This window comes from Botrytis fragariae, assembly GCF_013461495.1.
Source record: "Botrytis fragariae strain BVB16 chromosome Unknown tig00000012, whole genome shotgun sequence".
NCBI classification, from domain to species: domain Eukaryota; kingdom Fungi; phylum Ascomycota; class Leotiomycetes; order Helotiales; family Sclerotiniaceae; genus Botrytis; species Botrytis fragariae.
The window spans coordinates 1966386-1984802 of NW_023500989.1; the positions used below are offsets into that span (position 1 = coordinate 1966386).

Genomic DNA, 18417 nt, shown 5'->3' on the forward strand with positions numbered 1-18417 from the left:
ATGCATTCGTTCATCGGATGTCGAAATGTTCATGAAATGTATGTTGGATGACTTGATTGAGTATATTTCTTAATCAGTTCGAGCACGGACCACCACTTTAATTAGCGTGTTTTCACAACTTCTATCAGAATTACCCGAAACGCGTCTCCCCAGAACTTCAATATATCATGACCAGGAGAAAGATTATCACAAAGATTCAACACCACAACCCGAAGTAACAATGGAGAATCACTCAAAAAGGTATCAACTCACATATTCACTTGCAAAAGCATAGCCGCTAATTATGTACCCTAAGAAAAAGCAATGCTACCATGAGAACTTATTCCAAACACACAAGAGGAAGCAATCAAAATCTCTCCAACAAGAGACAACGCGTTGATGCTTCGGAATTCGTGTCAATTACCTCTCCAGTTCTTTCTGAATCCGCTAGTCCTTCGAAACCCCATTCTAGGGATAGATTTGAGGGAAAACCACGTTCTCCTCTGATTCGTTCTCCTTCGAAGCAGCCACGGGGAGAGATCAAGGATTTTTCTCTCATAAACTCACGAGTTTTATCTCCTAGATCCGTCAGATCTATCTCTCCTCTCACGGAACTCAAGTTAAATCAGCAAAATCAACGCGATAATGAGATCAAATCATCCGATTCTCCTGACTCTTTGAAACGTAAATCTTCAACGAAGGTTCAAGGCGCCACACTCACTTCTACCCCGGAGGCTTCGAACTCTACGACAGTCTCGAGATCTAGTTCAAGGTTGCAGCATAAGACAGTCACTAATACGACGAAATCACCCTCTCCTATCTCAGAATTAATTTTTTCAAAAGAAAGTCTCGCTTCGAATCATACTAGAAGTGATTCAGAAACCTCGAGGCAAAATCCACGGAGAAATATTACTTCGGCTTGGAAAAAGAGACCAATTTCTCCCTCGTCAGAGATATCATCCAGACAAGATACCGCTATTACTTCAAAGTTCCATCCAGTTGAGAAAGCTAACAAATCTTCAATTCGAAGCTACTTTAAACCATTACCACAGCCACAACCACAACGATCTTCGAGTCCACCAAAATCACAATCATCTACTCTCTCTGATTCATCTCAGCATCCAGTATCATCTCCTCCTTCATCGCCTCCCTCAATACCCCAGTATCATCCCACATTGAAAAGATCGAAGTCGGTTCGACGTCGCATTAGCACCAAACCAAACTTACCAAAGATCGACACCATGTCTGAAATTTATGAAGACGATTTGCAGGAACTCTGTGGAGACTTCACCGATGATTCCCGAGTTGAATTGATGGAACGTTATCAAGATGCTCAAGACATGAGAGACCAAGCTATCATCGATCGCGGCACTCTCATCCCTCTTGTCGACCAAGCCCTTGAAGCTCCAGAACGCGCAAAGCTCAGAGCCGAGATCGCCCGCCCCATGGGTTTTGCTCTTCATCAACAAATTCTAGATCTCGGTCAATCCTTTTCCAATAAATGCTCTAATTGCGGCATGCAGTATGCGATTAACGTCCCTTCGGACCAACGTATGCATGATCAATTCCACAAGATCTTCCGACTGGGTGGACCTCTTTTCAAGCCAAAGTACGTCAATACTCAAGCATGGCAAAAAATTCTCGACGGCGAACTCCACACCATCCAGTGCATCAGCTGCAAGGAATCTGGTCCCGTCAAGAGTCTTGTAGAGAGTATCCTTGAGGCTACTTTGATGGATATGGATGGCATCTTACCAACTCCTGAGCAACTCTGGTCCATGATCACTAGCCCTAACGACGCCAAAGATCTTATTCCTGTTCCCCGCTACAAGGTCTTTCTTTACGTTATCGGCGCCCGTCCAATTGGTATTCTTCTCGCTGAGCGAATTGGCAAAGCAACCCCTGTTATGACTACTTCCGAAACCGCTGAGAATGCCTCACTCTCAGCCTCACCCTCGGCCTTTCTCTCCGATACATCTCCAAATCTCACCACCGCTGTCAATTTTGTACCACAAGAAGCATACATGTGCATTGATCGACTCTGGGTCCACTCCAATTTCCGCCGAAAGGGTATCGCTACATCTCTTGCAAACCAAGCGAGAGAGAAGTTCATCCCGGGTTTGATTGTGGAGAAGAATGAAATGGCTATTAGCCATCCTACTTCTGTTGGTGTTCAGTTTGCCGAGAAGTATTTTAAGGGTGTTTTCGAGGGTGCGAAGTATGCGATTGGTTGCCTCTGAGTGAGCATAGACTGGAAAGAGAGGCAGGCGAAATGGGATTGGGACTGAGCAGAGGCAATGAATGGATGAATACATGAATGAACGAATGAATGAATGAACGGCAAGGAAAAGAGCGGCTGCTCTCGGCGTTTTGCGATGATTCAATCCCAAAGAGGAAAATACCTAGGCTGGAACCATAGTGTTTTTAAAATGAAATAGCGGTCTCCCACTAAAATGCTGACATGTGATGTTATGTGATATTTTGAAATGAAATTTGTTGTAGTACAACATGAAGACCGAAGTGGGTTAGAAGTCGATGTCATCCTTACCTGATTTCAAGCTACTCATGATAGCTTTATCTCCTAGTCTCTTTTGATGCCCCTTCAATCTCGGATCGATATTCTGGTCCTTCTACATTGCATTGCATTCTCTTGAGGTTTCAGGATATGATCTGAACTTCTTTTCGGTTGAAATTGGAAACTAATTGGATTTGGTCCAACCAATATCTTGAGCTCTTCCAAAAGAAGATTACCTGGATGGCAATCCGGTGATGAAACTATTATCGAAGGATATTTGGATGGCCAGCCAGAACTTTGGGCATTCTAAATTGACGTATAAGAAGTTCGAAAATGATACACTGCTAGCACCATTTCACTGAATGGTCGGGACATCAACAACTCTGAATAGTCGAGAGGAACTAAAGTTTGCGGCAAGTGCTTTGTCTTTCGTCTTTCGCTTTTCAATACTGCAAGGATTTAGAAATACCACTCTCTCCAAAAAAATTGCATCCATTACCAGGTAATCCGTAGTAACTCAACACATACCGAATCGCAGTTTGGCATCCTGAGTCCCTCCATAATGTTCACCAATTCCCCACTGATTAAAATCCCGAACTCTCAGACTCTACCTCATCATTTATCACATCGTATCGCTACGAGATATGGAAATTCTCCTCTAATAGTCGTCCAATCGGATTCTTAATGTTCATTTCTTCCCATCACCATGCGCAGTCCTCTGCTATCATGGCACAAGAGCCATCCCTTTTCCTGCTCGACAATGATACCAAATTAATAGAAGCGGATTTCATGTTTCACCACTCCTATACGATGCCCATTGAAGTCCTCGAAGCGAACATGAAGCTCACTGCCGTTTGCTCAGAACCTCTCTAACACTCATCTAGCCCTGATAGACAGGGTATTCCCTCATCCTACCCACCACCATCCTTTCATTCGGAAAGTATAGGCTTCGCCTCCTGTCCTGAAAATTTAACAATGCTCTAAAATCCAACGACCGCGGACCTCGGGCCAAGCCAAACAAAAATGAAGTTATTCATAGTACCATTCCTCGTATTGTACGAGACAGATGCACATATCCATGTAGCTAATCACCTTAGCGTCCGAGATAGCTTAAATTTGATCGGCACTTTCCACGTGAGATGTCAAAGCTGTCTTTGTACCGAATTCTTGCGATGGTTTATTGTCTGTGCTTTGTTTCGTTTGATGATATTATCACGATGTCGAAATAAGCTGTCAATTATCAACTGCGAGATGGGTTTTGAAGAAAATTGTTTGATCAGTCAATGCACTCGTATGCGCATTAGTTTTGATGTTTTGGCGTAGGTAAGATATCACGGTAATTTTATAGCTCGTGATGGAGCAATCACACGAGAAAAGCTATGTGCGATGTGTGTAGAATTGATCTTGCTTGAGAGGTCTGGATGAGTGTTCAGGACCACAGGATGGGTATATAAAGATGTTGAATTCTCTCGACAACTACATCAATCTTCATCGATCCAGCTCATTCTTTCTTTCTCTGCTTCATCATAATACATTCACTCCAACTCTCTTTCAACGACATTCGTTAAATTTTTCATCGAAAATTTCTTCTTTCACTTATTTTCAATTCATTCGTTGATCACCTCGTATCTTCCCCCCTTTCGATATTCAAAATGAAAACCTCATTCATCTCCCTCCTCGCCATCACCGGTCTCTTCGGAACTTCACTCGCCGCCCCAACAATCGTTGGAGTCGAGTCCCGTGCTACCGCAAACGCAACCGATATCATGAACAACTTCTACACCCAAGTCCAAACCCACACCGGAACCATCAGTAAGTTCTCCTCCCCAACTCACCTCCTTTCCATCCCCACTAACACCCCCCAGACTCAACCCTCAACGGCATCAACTCCGGTTCCACCTCTGCCCAAAACAGCACCGCCCAAGCCGCCATCTCCAAAGCAGTAACAAACATCATCACCGCGGCCAGCACCGCCAACACCGCTCTCAAGACCCAGAAACGCGATCTCGAAGCTCGAACCTACTCGGCTCAAGATCAACAAATCATCAGCGGTACTTGCGCTAATGCCATCACTTCGATTGCCGGAACCATGGGTCTCGTGCAAGGCAAATTCGGAGGAGGATATACCGGCGGGCTTATCGGTGGGTTGATTGGCGCTCTTGGTTTGGTGTTGGGTACCCTAGATGCCATTGTGGGGGATGTACTTATGCTTGCTGGAGCTTTGGTTGGGGGTGTTTTGCAGGGTGTGGGAGGTTTGCTTGTAGGCATCTTGTTTGGAAAGTGGTAGATGGGTGTGTTTGTTTGTGGGTGGTGCATTCACTTTCTTTCTTACTTACTTGAGATTTCGAGCTTGCGGACGCGTAAACTTGATGGAAAGTTTGGTTGAAGTGCTGCCATCCACATCTAAGATGCGGATATTGAGATTTTGCTCAGATCTGTGATTCCCTGGGGGGTTGTCGTGGGGGTGTAATCTAAATTTGGAGGGTGCGTGCTGGGCTGTGGATGGTAATAGTTGCCTTGAAGTTGCTTTTGTTTCCGTTGAATAATACTTATTGTTTAAATATTTTAGAAAATAACAATGCTTTTAAGATCTTACAATTTCAACACAGCTATGTTGCTCCGAGTTTTAAAGTCTCGTGGATCTTTCTACCTTCCTTTCCGCGCTAATCACCCATGGTTAATAAAATGAACGAAGTCTTACTGCAATGTATCAGCATTCGCTATAGAAAAAATCGGTCTATCTACCATACGGGAACAAGATTGTTCCAGAATTCAGCACTACTGATAGAAGACCACATGCCTTCCTCTGTCAGGTTCCGGTTCAAATCAACTTTAGGGTCTCTCTTTCCCACAGATCTGAAGCCAGCCATGCATCCAAATCGGGCTTTTCTGTCTCTCTGTAATAGTAGTTCAGGCTCACTTGTCCCACACGTCTACACACCTTTGCATCTTCGGGATCCTCTTGCAAGATCAAACATTTTAAACACGATTTTGATTCCAGCACGGATGTACCAGCTCCGCACTTCTCCGATTGCCGCTCTAACCCTACGAGCATGACTTTATACTTAAACGGAGAAACAGCCGACCAATCGGGTGTGTCTTCGTCCCAGCTGTAGCTGTGAGAAGCTCGCAGCTTGGCATCTCTAAAACTGGTTTCAATAGCTGTAGAGGCTACAGATCCCTCGCTTGGTGTTGTTATTTCGCCCTCTTCCTCGAGAGAAGTTGGGGGGGTAAAGTAAGTGAGGCCAGTATCCCCATACCAAGTTGAGGTTAAGAAGAAACCGGTTTTGTTGGAGGGATTCTTGTATTTACCTAGGTGAATCAACTTCAGTGTAAGCGTGTCAACAATGATATGGGCGTATTTGACAGCACCATAAGGATTCTCGCTAGAAAGTTCGATGTGATGTGATAAAAGAATAGGATCATGAGGGGTAGAAGCTAAGCGACTTGAATTGTTGTAAAATACAAGGCTTCCTTCATCCGTGACAGCCCAGGACCATGATGGTGCTCGGTACTGCTTTTTATAAAGTCGTTTGGTTAGAAAGGTATACCATAGCAAGTTTTCCCGGAAATTTTTACTCCAAATTCCGACTAAGTAATGTCCTCCAATTCCTTTGTGGAGTAGTGCTGCAATGCCGGAAAAAGCTGGGAGTTTATCATCTGGGCAGCTTAGAAATCGGGTGCTGTAATCCATTACTATAGATTGATACTCGTGATTCATCTCTAGCAGTTCTTCTTCGGAGAACTCTTTGGAACCATCATTGCAATTCTGGTTAAATATAAGTCTTTGAGTAATTACAGGATAAATGTAGAGTTCGCCACGGGGAAAATCGCTACTACCTGATGGCATGCCGTTCGCAGATTGAAATCCACATAGGCATTGCCAATAGATTTGTGTGCGACCATACCACAATATTCGAGGTGAGAGTATTCTCTCTTGTAATGCCCAAGCTCGAGATCGTAAAGGTCCAGATTCAAACAATTTGCGGAGATTTTCAGGCCACAAGATGCTACTGCTAATTTCCACAACGTCATCGGATCCACTGTCTTTTGACAATTTGAGTTTAGGCTTGATGTCACGAGATGTTTGTGATCGAGGGTGAAGCATACCATCGGCAGCTTTATGTGCTGCTGCTGCTCCGATAGTTAGGACGGAGTTTTGATAAATCTCTCCCATCTTTTTGGATTCAATTCCCCAATCATACTTGGAGTCTTGAATGATACATAAGGAATCGATCCACAGAAATTGAAAGCCGAGCGCTCGAGTGATCAAAATTGCGTCTCTGAAATTAGGCGGTAAGCTTGTCATTTTGATCTCTCTCTGGAGCGATTGCAGATTCGACGTTGTTAAAATGGTCTCAATGTGCCCCCCCCAACAATGACTCAGTGCAACATATTTGCCCCTAACACCGTCTGTCAAAACAAGAGATGGATTTGTGTTTTCCAGGCCAACATTAATCACTCTAGAAGGTAAGAGCTTGTCTTCAAAAGAAGGACATTTCGATTTAGAATGTTCAACAATGCAGGTATTCACCCAGCCTCGTGCAATGTCAAAGTTTGCATCTGATGCCAAATCCTCGTCAATGGTAAATTGACCTATTCGAATATCGTCGATAAATTTCGGTTGATCTATTCAATATCAGTGACCAGGAATGGGGCAAGGCACCTTTCTCAACAGAGCTGCATATTCAGAATTCACAATACCTTTCGGCGTCTGCAGAGAGCAAACCATAATGCTGTTGTAATCACCACTTCCATTCTCCTGCCAATATGTGAAAATCAAATGATTAAGAAGCTTGAATTCTTCGTATTGTTGACCGTGATATAGAGCCGAACATCCAATTTCTACTCGCAAGTTAAAGGACCTATTCTCCGCCTCCATAATTCGAGACATTTTGTCCCATGTCAATAATTTATTTAGCTCGGATTTATTAATCTCTTCTTCCTCGCATTGCCGTTGAAGAAGTAGACAAAGCTCACACCCGGATGAGGCCGCGGTCACGAGATCATCGTATCTTTTGTGATGCTCAAAATAAAGGTAGTCAACGTAACCAAATTCCTGATCACTATTGGCCTTTGCCAGCTTGAGCAGGTCGGTTACATTCAAGCTGTCACACAATTTGCAGAGCATGTTGAGCGTATTGAGGAAAGTTGGAGATATCTGATGGAATGTTGTGAAGTAATGTATCTATTCTTGACAGATGGTGGATTAAGTAGTCGATCATGTTTATGAGATGAGCATGTCAAGGCCCAATGAAAACCGAGACGGGGGTAGGCCCTGCGGTGTAACGACGTCTGCATTTCACGAAATATACAGACAATAGCATCAAGACTTGGAATGAATACCCAAAAGATAAATGACAACGTCGGGACATGAGACTTGGAATGGAGAGTAGAGATAGATTGAGCTGAGATTATGGAGGATTGATATATACGAATCATGTAGCTGTATTCTTCTGATAAAAAGTTGTGTCGGACACAAGCTACCATCAAAACTCGACAGGCTGATGTAGGTTACACTAATCCCGAGACGGAACAGTATCTGGGGTAAACTACACTCAATAGCGAATGACTCTATATAAAAATTAAAAATATGGAAGGGGGATTCAACTACAATCTCTAAATAGCTTCATAAATGAACGATTGATCTAATCAGCATCACAATATTATATATTTAAACCACCATACTTACAAAGACCCCCGAGCATATAATCTTAGACAAAGAAGAAACAAATCATCACCATCAAAAAAAAAATCATCTCCAAATCAGCTCCATCCTAAATTTCAAGCTCGCTCAAACCCCACTTACGATGTAGCTCTTCAAGATATAAAGACTAAACTTCCCACAAGACCATAATCATCGATCTTGAAAGATCAAAACAGAGCTCACGTTCGAGAAGTCATCAAAAGGTAAGATAACTACATATCAAGCCCACCCAACCCACTCATTCTCACACTACACCCATGCTCCTCCTCACCCCATCTCATTCCCCAAACTCGCTCCATTTAGACAAAATCCTCAAGGAAAGAGTTCTCTGTATCGATATATCCAAGCCAGCGAAACATTCTCAGCTCCTTCATACCTGCTTTACTATTTGCTCATCCAAACACATACAATCACCCATCCATTATCCCATCTTCACCACTCACTGCAAAACAAATCCTATTTTGCCACCCCCAAAACCCTTTAATAACATTGCAAACTTCATCAATATAATAACAATATCGCAAATACGAGGAAGTCCACCTCCGCTCCGCTCCCCGCTCCCCCCAGATCTTCTACACAAGTGACAAAAAGCGAGAGACAAATAAGACCACACAGATTGTATATACATATGTATATCATTACATACTTCCACATCTTCCTTCCCACACTCCTATTAATATTTCTACTGTATCTATACATACTCATGCATACCTACCACACATACTCCCTTCTCAGATCAATCTCAACACATAAACCCACCCACCCCATCTCTCCCTCCTCCAAAATCTCTACTCCTCAACTTCCCCAATCACAAGAGGAAATATCAGCAACGTAGAATCCTCGCATGCACCCCCTACCCCATAAATGACCACATTACACCACACACAGAACAGCACAGAAAAATATCACAAACAAATCCAACCAAACATAAAAACATCCCGTTATCAATTTTCCATTTATTCATTTATGTATTCGTATGTGCATATATTCATCGCATCATCGCACCATTCCACCGTCCATCCAATTTTTTCATTCAGACAATTAAATCCCCACTCCAAGCATACCGTTCATTCATCCATCCAGAACAAAAGCAAGCGAGCGAATGCGACGCGAAATAAAAACAAACGATAAAAAAGATACAAATATCAGAACAGGACCAATAACCAACTGTGTAGAAAAACAGATAGACAAGATAAACAATGTGAAGAACCGTAAAAAGTTAAAAGGTAAAAAGAGTTGAAACAGACGGACCCGAGTATATCCTCATGTAGAGAGACATATAGATAGAGAGACGAACGTCAGAAGACGAGAACCTCTTCCCACCATCACCCAAACTAAACCCTCAAATCTCTCTCCAATCTCCCCCTCAGCCTCTCAATCCTCTCCCTCTTACTCCCCACACTACTCACACTATCCGAAGGCGCGACGCTCATCGCACCCCGCGGATTAAAATAGCTCTTCCCATCCTCATCCACCCCCCTATCAAAACAACTCTTCCTATCATTCCCATCCCTCTCTCCCCTCCTCTCCGCATCCCTCTCTCGATCCCCGGCATGCGTATACCCACTTCCCTGTTCCCGATACCCACCACCATACCTCGCACTCACGACCGTCGACGCCGGAAGCGGCACATCTCTCGCCCGACTGCGCTCGCTCACCGCACTAACCGATACATCGTCTCGCTCCCACGTCGCTTCCGATCGGGGAATGCGTTCTCGCGAGCTCGCGCCTACTTTTGACGGTGAGAATTTAATCGTAGTATGTGTATGACTGATCTTACTTTTTGCATCATCGCCTCTAGGCGCCTGTGAGTAGCGCGTAGGAGCTGCGGAAACTTGAGTCGGAGCAGGTCCGTACTCGTATTCGGATTCGCGCACGCTGACTTGACTTTTGGGGGCGCGCGAGACTTGGGTTGGGGCACGACTGACTGCTTTGACGGTGCTAGTTCGCTCGCTTACCTTGGTGGGTGCGATGCTTTGAGCTTTGTCTCGGATGTTGATTGCGGTGGGTGGTCTTGCGGTTCCGGCATTCGAACCTTCTCCCTGATCCGCTGTGTTACGAGGACGAATTTTCGTGCCTGTGTTTGAAGGTGCGACAGAGCTGTAGTAACTGCGTTCTTCAATTGGACTTAGCACGCCCTCTCTCTCGCGTTCGCGATCACGTTGGATGCGCGAGTAGCTAGAGGCAGGAGGAGGCATAGGAGCATGTGGCGCTTCAATAACTCTATATCTGCGTTCTGGGCCTCCGGCTGAAGAACCTTTCGTGCTACTTGCGATAGTCTCCGCATGACCGGTGGTGTAGCTTCTTCTTAGACCCGGCATCGGTTTACGCTCTGGTTCTAATTCGTATTCGGGGTCTTCACTTTTGACCATTGCATATGCGAATGCAGCGCCTGCAGCCGCGCCAAGAAACGTACCCACGAGAGCTTTGTTGGTCATGCCGAAGAGCCCACCATTCTTCTCTTTTTCTTTTTCTTGCTCGGCTCGTTCTACCTCGTCTACGTAGACAGTTTGCTCCTCATCATGACTCATGTCCCTGCGGATACTAACTTGTGTACCCGGATGCCCATGACCTGCATAAGTTTCTCTCCTCATAACTCTGGGGAAAGTTTCAGCTCTTCGAAAAGGTGGGTGTTCTGGAGCTTGAGATTGAGGAGCATGGGAAACTTGTGTTCGGGCAGGTGCTCTGGAAACGTGACTTGGAGCCACAGCACGGTATGCTTCGTCTGAAGTAGGTGAAGTGGAACTACCAGCTGTACTTCTGGCAACCTCTTCTTGCCATTGAAGAACACGACGGGCTTCTTTTTCAGTGGCAGCTGTGACTATAGTTGGGGGACGGGAGGATTCTCGACCGCGGGAAGCCATCTTCGGTTATGGCGTCTAGTGTATAATTTGAATTTATGTTTCGTTCTTGATGTTGTTTGTTGTTCAGGATAATTGTGCTGATTTCGATATCTAAAATGCAATGTATTTTCTTAGACTTGTGAAAAGTCGAACGAATGCGTGTGTATGTATGTATGTATATTCCCAAACTGAAGTAAAGATGAATGACTCGAATCGAGGTGGCGTGAACGGTGTAACGTGTTAACGGTGAGAGGGAAACGGTGAATGTATGTATTTCAAATAATGCCCAAAATTATGACGAGAAAAAGGAACATCCGATGAAGATGGAATGACGACCCTGATAAGTTCTAAAAAATGTGACTCCGGTTTGGTCTTGGTTGTTCCTAGTTGCTCCGCTTGATCTGCTAACTACCTATGTAGTTGTGGATATAAAGGCGGTCAGCGGTCAGATGAGATGAGGTGAACTCGTGTGTGCATGCACATTTACTTCATTCAGCAAGTCCCAGAATATGAAACACACAAGTAATGATTGTTAACGATTTAACTTGTCAATCGTCTTTGTCGTTAGATCGATAGATTAAGGTCGATCGTTGAATTAAGTCGTATTACTCTGATGATGCAGAAAAGATCCACGCCGGGAAGCACAAACAAACCCTCCGGAGGTTAGAGAGTGAGACAAAAAGATTGATTGTTGATGAAAATAGCTGAAGATGGGTGCGTGGTGATGCAAGATTCGCAAGAAGGCAGTGTTGGCGTTTGATAAGTTTCGGAGGTTGGGAAAATGCGGTAAAGAAGCAGGCAGGAGGTAGGAACACTTGACAAGTAATATCTGTAGGTACTAGGTATTTCTCTGTACCAAACGAAAATCTGCCGCGATAGGAATTTGATTATGAGATGAAAAAATGGGTCCTTTGGAATTATGAAACGAATTTAATAAGGAATTCTGCAAATGTAGATAGATATGTAAATGTAAATAAATGCATATGTATATGGATATGTATATAATAGGTGAACTGACTTGTTTAACGAGATATCCAAATTCGTACTGTGCACCGAATTCCTCGTTAAAAAGATCTCCCAGACTTTTCAAAAGAAACGCCAAAATTCAATTGATATACGAATGTATATAAGTATTATTTGTAACTCTATCTTGAACTTTGAATTGCTGAATAAACATTAAGAGGAAGAAGAAAAGAGGAATCAAAAGGGAAGTATTGTCGAAGCATTAAGTTTATGCATCGGTATGTACTCGTAGTGTTGGATTTTTGAGTCCGGAGTAGATAGTATATATGCATACTGCAAGAGAATGGAGAACATTATCTAGTTTTGACAGTTGTCGCCTCATACTAATCCCTCGAATGAATGGATCAAGAGACCGATACAAATCAATCAAATCAAACCCATGTATACTCGAAAGACACTACAGCACATCCCCACAACTTTTTTTCTTTTTCAGCCAGCGAGCCAGGCGTAGCGAACAAGTTTTTTTGTGATTTGATCATGTCAAGAACTTTGAACTCCATCGATTCGATCAATGCTGTCCAAGCATTTGTGACCACTCTTGAGTCTCGAGTTTCGAGCCACTCACTCACCTAAATGCTTATGGGTAATCGTGGCCGATTCTTTGTGCCTGGCCTGGCAAGGAAATGAGCCCAACCATAGATCATACCTGGCTGGTAATGTTAGGGTAGACGGATAAAACTGCACACAAGATACAAAACACACCCAATTGCAAACCCGATTGAAAAGCGTCCATATCATACATATCCCAATCTCACATCTCTCAATACCACCAAACGATAAACAGCCTCAGTCAAAAATGTTGTAGTGTAGTGTTATAGTCGAGAATCTGAACTATCAGTAAATTGAGAAGCGGGTCAAAGTAGATTCATATAATTTTCGATTCCGAAATCTCAATCAATTGAATTGATATAGAATTTCGAAAAGAGGACTGATTTGATTGACATGTAAAGTTGCCCAATTGACTTGCGATGTATGTCAAAATCCATCTCCATCATATATCACTTCTTCTACTGCATCATCTTCTACAAGTCTATAATCTACCAAACTAACTAAAAAGTAATCATCTTCCCGATGCAGGATCCTGTGCCTGTACCTGTACCTACACCATGCCTACCGTTCCTACCGTTCATAACCCGCATCGTAACCATAAAGAAGACTTGCACGCTGCATCACCCATCTCCCCTCTCCCCTCTCCGCATGCCACGTCTCCGGCCTCCTACGAAGATCTCCCGTCCATCCATACGAAATCTTGCTCGTCTCGTACCAAGTATTACCAACATCCTACCAATTTATGCGACCGCTCTAGACCAGGATTACCGGTATTGCATCGCCTCAAATAAAAGCGATTGGTTTCGAGATCATGCCATGCTGCAATGATTAGCAAATAGGACAATCTGAACCATACTCGAGTCTTTCATCCCCATAATTCGTTGGAAACGAGCAGCTGCTTCACTTCCGAGGTTGAAAGACTCCATTTGCTATTACGATTTTCTGATATGTCAATTCAAGGCGACAGGAAAATACCCAATGAAACTATACGCAGATTAATTCAAGATCTATAAGTTTTCAGTCCCGTTTCCATTTCCATCTCGATTGCGCAGACCTGAATCTAGAACCTGCATGGAAAAAGTATAAATGTTTTGTTGTACTTTAAAATCCAAGGCGGGTTAACCGTTATCCCATTCTTGATCACGCGAAAACCGTTCTTGTTAAGTTGCAAGCTAATGAGCAAGAAGGATGGGGCATGCGACAGATGGATTAACTTCACGCATTGTTATTTGTTCAAATATTGGAGAATTTCCCTTTCATTGACCAGTGTAGTATTTTTGTACATGAAGCTATCCGCTGTCACCGAATGACTCGCGGTAGTGTCTGCCACCTAGCAGCATGAACCAATTTCCCATGCCAATTTGACTGCTTGCAGTTTAGCTAGCTCGAGGGAGGAAGCTGAATGCAAAATTCTACGCCAAAGGTATGTATGCTGAAAAGGGGAAATACTTATCGTCATCCGGCGTGCAGTAGCTACTAAGCTCTAAAGTGGATGCAAAATGATACTGGAAAAGACAAAAGAGATGTGGATCAAGTTGAAGTATTCCACGAAGACGACTAAAGCGTCTTGGATCTAATGTTGAACGCCTTATGTTTTGGTTGTAAAAACAGAGACAGAGCACACAGATACCCAAGCCCGGCGACCACAAGCATATCGAACGATGTTGTTATCGTTGAATCTGCTCAATGGTCCCGCTTTCACCTTTTCATATCGACCAAACCTCCAATGCCCATTATCTCATACCATTCACAACCCTGCGGTCTCTTGTGCTCCGTTCCTCCATTCGTATACTGTCGAATGTGTTTGTCGGTAATTTTTGTGGGATGAGAAAAACAGCGGAATAGTCTAAATAATATCCCATGCATCCTCTGCAGCGTGGCAGAATTTGCTGCATGCCACACTTGCAGAAAGACTGTAATTACTAATGGAGATCTTCTCATCCACTAGATCATCTGCAAAGTTATCTGTTCCCTTTGCCATGGCACCAACAAATACACAAATGCTCTCCTTCGGCTCCAATGTCTCCACATAATCCCGAACACGGACCAATTGTGATTCAAAACTCAATGTAACTTTTCGGCAATTGGGAGGTAGGTGATCGGTGATCGGGTTCGTAATAACCTTGAGGAGTTTTTCTTGAGAGTTGACAGATCGGATAGAGAGGCGATGTAAGAGTTGAACCATCAGACCGGCAAAACGCTTGAAAGTACGTGGAATTCGGACCGTTGGGCTGACCTCAATGAGAACTCCCTTGGCGGTATGAATGTAGATTTGAAGTCGGCCGGCTTTGTTGATCGGCGAGTCGAGGAGGGTGAGAAGACACTGCGATAGGTCAGTATTGAAATGACTGATCATTTTCTTGATTGTATACGAACCTGATGTGTAATATCAGGTCGGGCATCACTGATGTCTCGATTCATCTTGCGCATAATACCAATGTGCTCATCACTGTTGAGAAGAGAGTATTTTTCCTCTGCGGCACGGGCGCCAGGTCTTCCACCACCGGAAGATTGTTTATAAGTCTCGAGACTGGCATTAGAGAGAACGACAATCAACCTTTGCGAATCTTTATCGGTTGAAGGTATTGGAACATGCTGTTCTGCGATGACTTGAGGAAGACTTGGAGGAGGTTCAGACTGAGTTCCTGCCATTGCGAATAAATGTCAGTGGATGGGATGGCAGAAGTAATGTTGAATGCTTCCAAAAAGAGATTGTGAATTGTAAGAAAAAGATGTATCGTTGTATAGCTGTATCGATGGATTGGTGAATGATTCAAATAGTTGTGCGAGTTAACAGGAACAATATAATGTAATAAGTGTGGTAAAGTTCAACTATTGATTGAAAAGTTTTTTTTCCCTCTGGCTTTAGAGCGGCGCGACCCGCTGAATTGGTGCGAGAAGGAAATTGCCTGTGTAAAATTTCAAGAGGGCGCGATTGAAGATAAGAGAACAAAACTCAAGGAAGAAAAAGAATCTTACTTGGTCGCTTTACGACTCTTGGTTCTGGAGAAGACATTGTACCTATTTGCGGTTCCATTAATAAAGGATTTCGATGCAGGTGTAACGGAATTGTGAGGTGCTCGCATACTAATATTGGGTGCTTTTGATTTGGCGGTCTAAAAATCGATTGGATTGATATCGATAATCCTTCACAACGGGTGGATGGAAAGAATGGTGTCAATGTATGTATTACTTCTTGTAAAAGGAAAGAAATATATATGCCAACAAAATCTTAAGAAGAGAAATCGAGGATCGAATTTATTGTACAGTTGTTGCGCTACAGAAGGGTTGGTTGGTTGGCTCGTCCGTGAATCAATCACAAGAAATAAGTTTATATTTTGACTGCAAAAGTGGGATGAATGTGAGTTTTAAGGGAAAGGGTCGAAGGATGGAAGTTAAAAGTTACGAGTAGAAAAAGGTCATCATCTCGAAAACATCAGTCAGTGCTGTGCCACAAGTTTACTGAGTAGCTAAGTTATGGGACCTAGCGCTGATATTATATGCATCTATTGAGCCTGTTAAACCAAAGAAAATTTCGAACAATGTAATACCATGAACACCGGACAATGTTCTCTCCTTTGTATGTTCTTCATATTCCCTTAACATTGTTCTCAAGACTACATACAGACTCTTCCACGTTGCATTTTGTCATGACTTGCATGCGGTGACTGGTACGAAGGGGTCATCGTTGCACGAGCCAAGTCTTGGTAGAGCAACGCCATAGAAAAATCAGTAGCACACGACAGGCATGCCCCCCCTCATATTGAGCCTCAGCAAGATGAGATGCGATTGTATCGTGGGCAAATTTCGGCGAAAGCGTAGTCGTCGTGATACTTTTCTTATCGTAGATGTTTTTCACCAAGTTCCGCCATGTCCGGAGTCGTGATTGTCCGAATTCAAGGTGCGTTGTTGACTCTGGATTCTATGAGTAGATTTCCATTACTACCATGGTGGAAGCAGTATTAGCACAGACTGAATACAGCACGCACCAGTGCACCACACGTTAATATGCAAGGCACCAACCCTGATTGCATCACTTCCGCCCCACGATGATCTCAAAAGAATCGACTTCGGGGACTTTGTCAATGCTCATCATTCCAATGTCTCGGGTCATCTTCAGCCAGTTGTACAGCCACCGGAACTCCTTCGGGTGTCAGAGGTGTAGCTCGTGTGCTTACGCTGTGGAATCCGCGATAAAATGGTGGGTTTGGACTTGGCAATGGCATCTTTCTCTTTTCCCATATCCTACTGTGTCTTTGCCGCAGAACTTCCGCCCGACCCCACCATAACAGCCATCCCATGTCTTGTTCATCGATGAGGAAACATAGGATTGAGGCTACTCCTAGGCTTTCACCGCAATTTGATGTTGCTTCTTTTCGATCGCAATTGTATGCTGTACAATGGTTGTGCGGAACCACGCCTCAGCGGAAGTTTAAAGACACGCAGGTCAATCGAGTACACCGTGGTACATTTTGGACTCTGCTTTGTATCAAAACATATCATGAATGACGGCTTGCTTTTTGACAGCATTCCTTCATTCGACACATAATATGGGAGCAACTGAGCTTTATATAGCCAGGCTTCAATCCTTGTTCTATCGAGACCAACCTATTTAATGACCTGAATCTTGCAACTTTCGATAGAACCACGCCAAGGGCAGTGAACTGTAAGTCAAAATTTCAAGAGATTTATAGTTATTGCGGCCTATCGTTCGTTTTTGTTTTGTGAAGAACATTGTGAGAATGTTGAGAATGCAATTTGAGAACCTCATGACTGCATTCGGTCAATTGCTCTAACGTTGAAGATAAAGGTGCAACTGTCACTGATGATGTTTGAAAGGAGGTTAAGGGGTGGAGAGATGAAGCTTCAAATCGGTCTGATTGAAACTTAATATTCAGCAGGTGGTAATCATTCTAACATTGATTAGTCGTCGAGTGTGAATTTTGGCCTGAAGATATTCCAAACACACGGTTCCCTAATCCGAATTCATTCTACCATATCTGCGCTCACAGAACATATGATAAGAATCGGTTCAAGACAAACTGATGCTAAGGATTAGGTTATCATAAAATGCTTGACAATTGACGGGGAACAACGGTGAAATTGCTCGGCTCGGGGTCAGTGTATAAGCATCCTGGAAATCAATGAGCCTTATCGGATCTCTGTAACACGACCTGAGACGAGGACAAAATGAAAATTTGCTAACTCGGATGACAGCTGCCAATATTCTACCGTTCAAAACGGTAATAATCAATGCAGTAGAAATGATAATTGAATAGTGGAACATTTCATGATGTCAAAATATCATTGAAAACGTTCTCTGGTGATGCCAAATATAGGTTTTCGAACAGTGGAAAAGGTGTACACATGAGGGTGACGCTTTTAATGAGCAACAAAGGCTCGTAGCAAAATCGACGTTGCCTTTGCTCCAGATGGTATTGAAACATGGATCAATAGAGTATCAAATAATGTCTTGTATGGAATTGACTCTGACTGCGGGATATATTTTCTGACTTGGTGCACGGTGCGTGAATGATTGACTTGACTTGAGTGATCCCCATGCTGTCAGATCCTGATGCTAAGATCCAATGTCTTGCAAGCAATATTTCGGCTTGTTGACACAACGTAGCGACCATAGAGTAGTAGAGCTTTAACCCTAATTCCGATTGATAATCCGATATCTTATCATTATGATCCTCAGTGTCTGAAACTTCACACCCTAAGATGCTCGGATGTGAACTGTTGAGGAGGCTCAGTCCCCCAGCATAGTTCGGTTGGCAGCTTCATCTGATTTCTTAGTT

The 18417-nt window shown here is 43.5% G+C and overlaps 6 protein-coding genes across 6 annotated transcripts; 3 read left to right on the top strand and 3 right to left on the bottom strand.

The window, feature by feature from the left end:
• Positions 1-311: 311 nt before the first annotated feature.
• Positions 312-2219, top strand: Bfra_002822 (putative sister chromatid cohesion acetyltransferase eco1 protein; the record flags this gene model as incomplete). The annotated part of the gene is made up of 1 exon (XM_037333236.1): positions 312-2219. The coding sequence occupies one exon, from the start codon at positions 312-314 to the stop codon at positions 2217-2219; it is 1908 nt and encodes a 635-aa protein (XP_037195364.1).
• Positions 2220-4146: 1927 nt separating this feature from the next.
• Positions 4147-4781, top strand: Bfra_002823 (uncharacterized protein; the record flags this gene model as incomplete). Its single annotated transcript, XM_037333237.1, has 2 exons — positions 4147-4306; positions 4360-4781. The coding sequence occupies 2 exons, from the start codon at positions 4147-4149 to the stop codon at positions 4779-4781; spliced, it is 582 nt and encodes a 193-aa protein (XP_037195365.1).
• Positions 4782-5235: 454 nt separating this feature from the next.
• Bfra_002824 (putative heterokaryon incompatibility protein) lies at positions 5236-7625 on the bottom strand (the record flags this gene model as incomplete). The annotated part of the gene is made up of 3 exons (XM_037333238.1): positions 5236-5391; positions 5436-7123; positions 7199-7625. 3 exons carry the CDS (start codon positions 7623-7625, stop codon positions 5236-5238), a joined length of 2271 nt encoding a protein of 756 aa, XP_037195366.1.
• Positions 7626-9535: 1910 nt separating this feature from the next.
• Positions 9536-11065, bottom strand: Bfra_002825 (uncharacterized protein; the record flags this gene model as incomplete). The annotated part of the gene is made up of 1 exon (XM_037333239.1): positions 9536-11065. One exon carries the CDS (start codon positions 11063-11065, stop codon positions 9536-9538), a length of 1530 nt encoding a protein of 509 aa, XP_037195367.1.
• A 3397-nt stretch (positions 11066-14462) lies between these two features.
• Positions 14463-15268, bottom strand: Bfra_002826 (putative nucleolar essential protein 1 protein; the record flags this gene model as incomplete). The annotated part of the gene is made up of 2 exons (XM_037333240.1): positions 14463-14939; positions 14993-15268. 2 exons carry the CDS (start codon positions 15266-15268, stop codon positions 14463-14465), a joined length of 753 nt encoding a protein of 250 aa, XP_037195368.1.
• A 1126-nt stretch (positions 15269-16394) lies between these two features.
• On the top strand, positions 16395-16781 carry Bfra_002827 (uncharacterized protein; the record flags this gene model as incomplete). The annotated part of the gene is made up of 2 exons (XM_037333241.1): positions 16395-16412; positions 16599-16781. The coding sequence occupies 2 exons, from the start codon at positions 16395-16397 to the stop codon at positions 16779-16781; spliced, it is 201 nt and encodes a 66-aa protein (XP_037195369.1).
• Positions 16782-18417: the final 1636 nt, after the last annotated feature.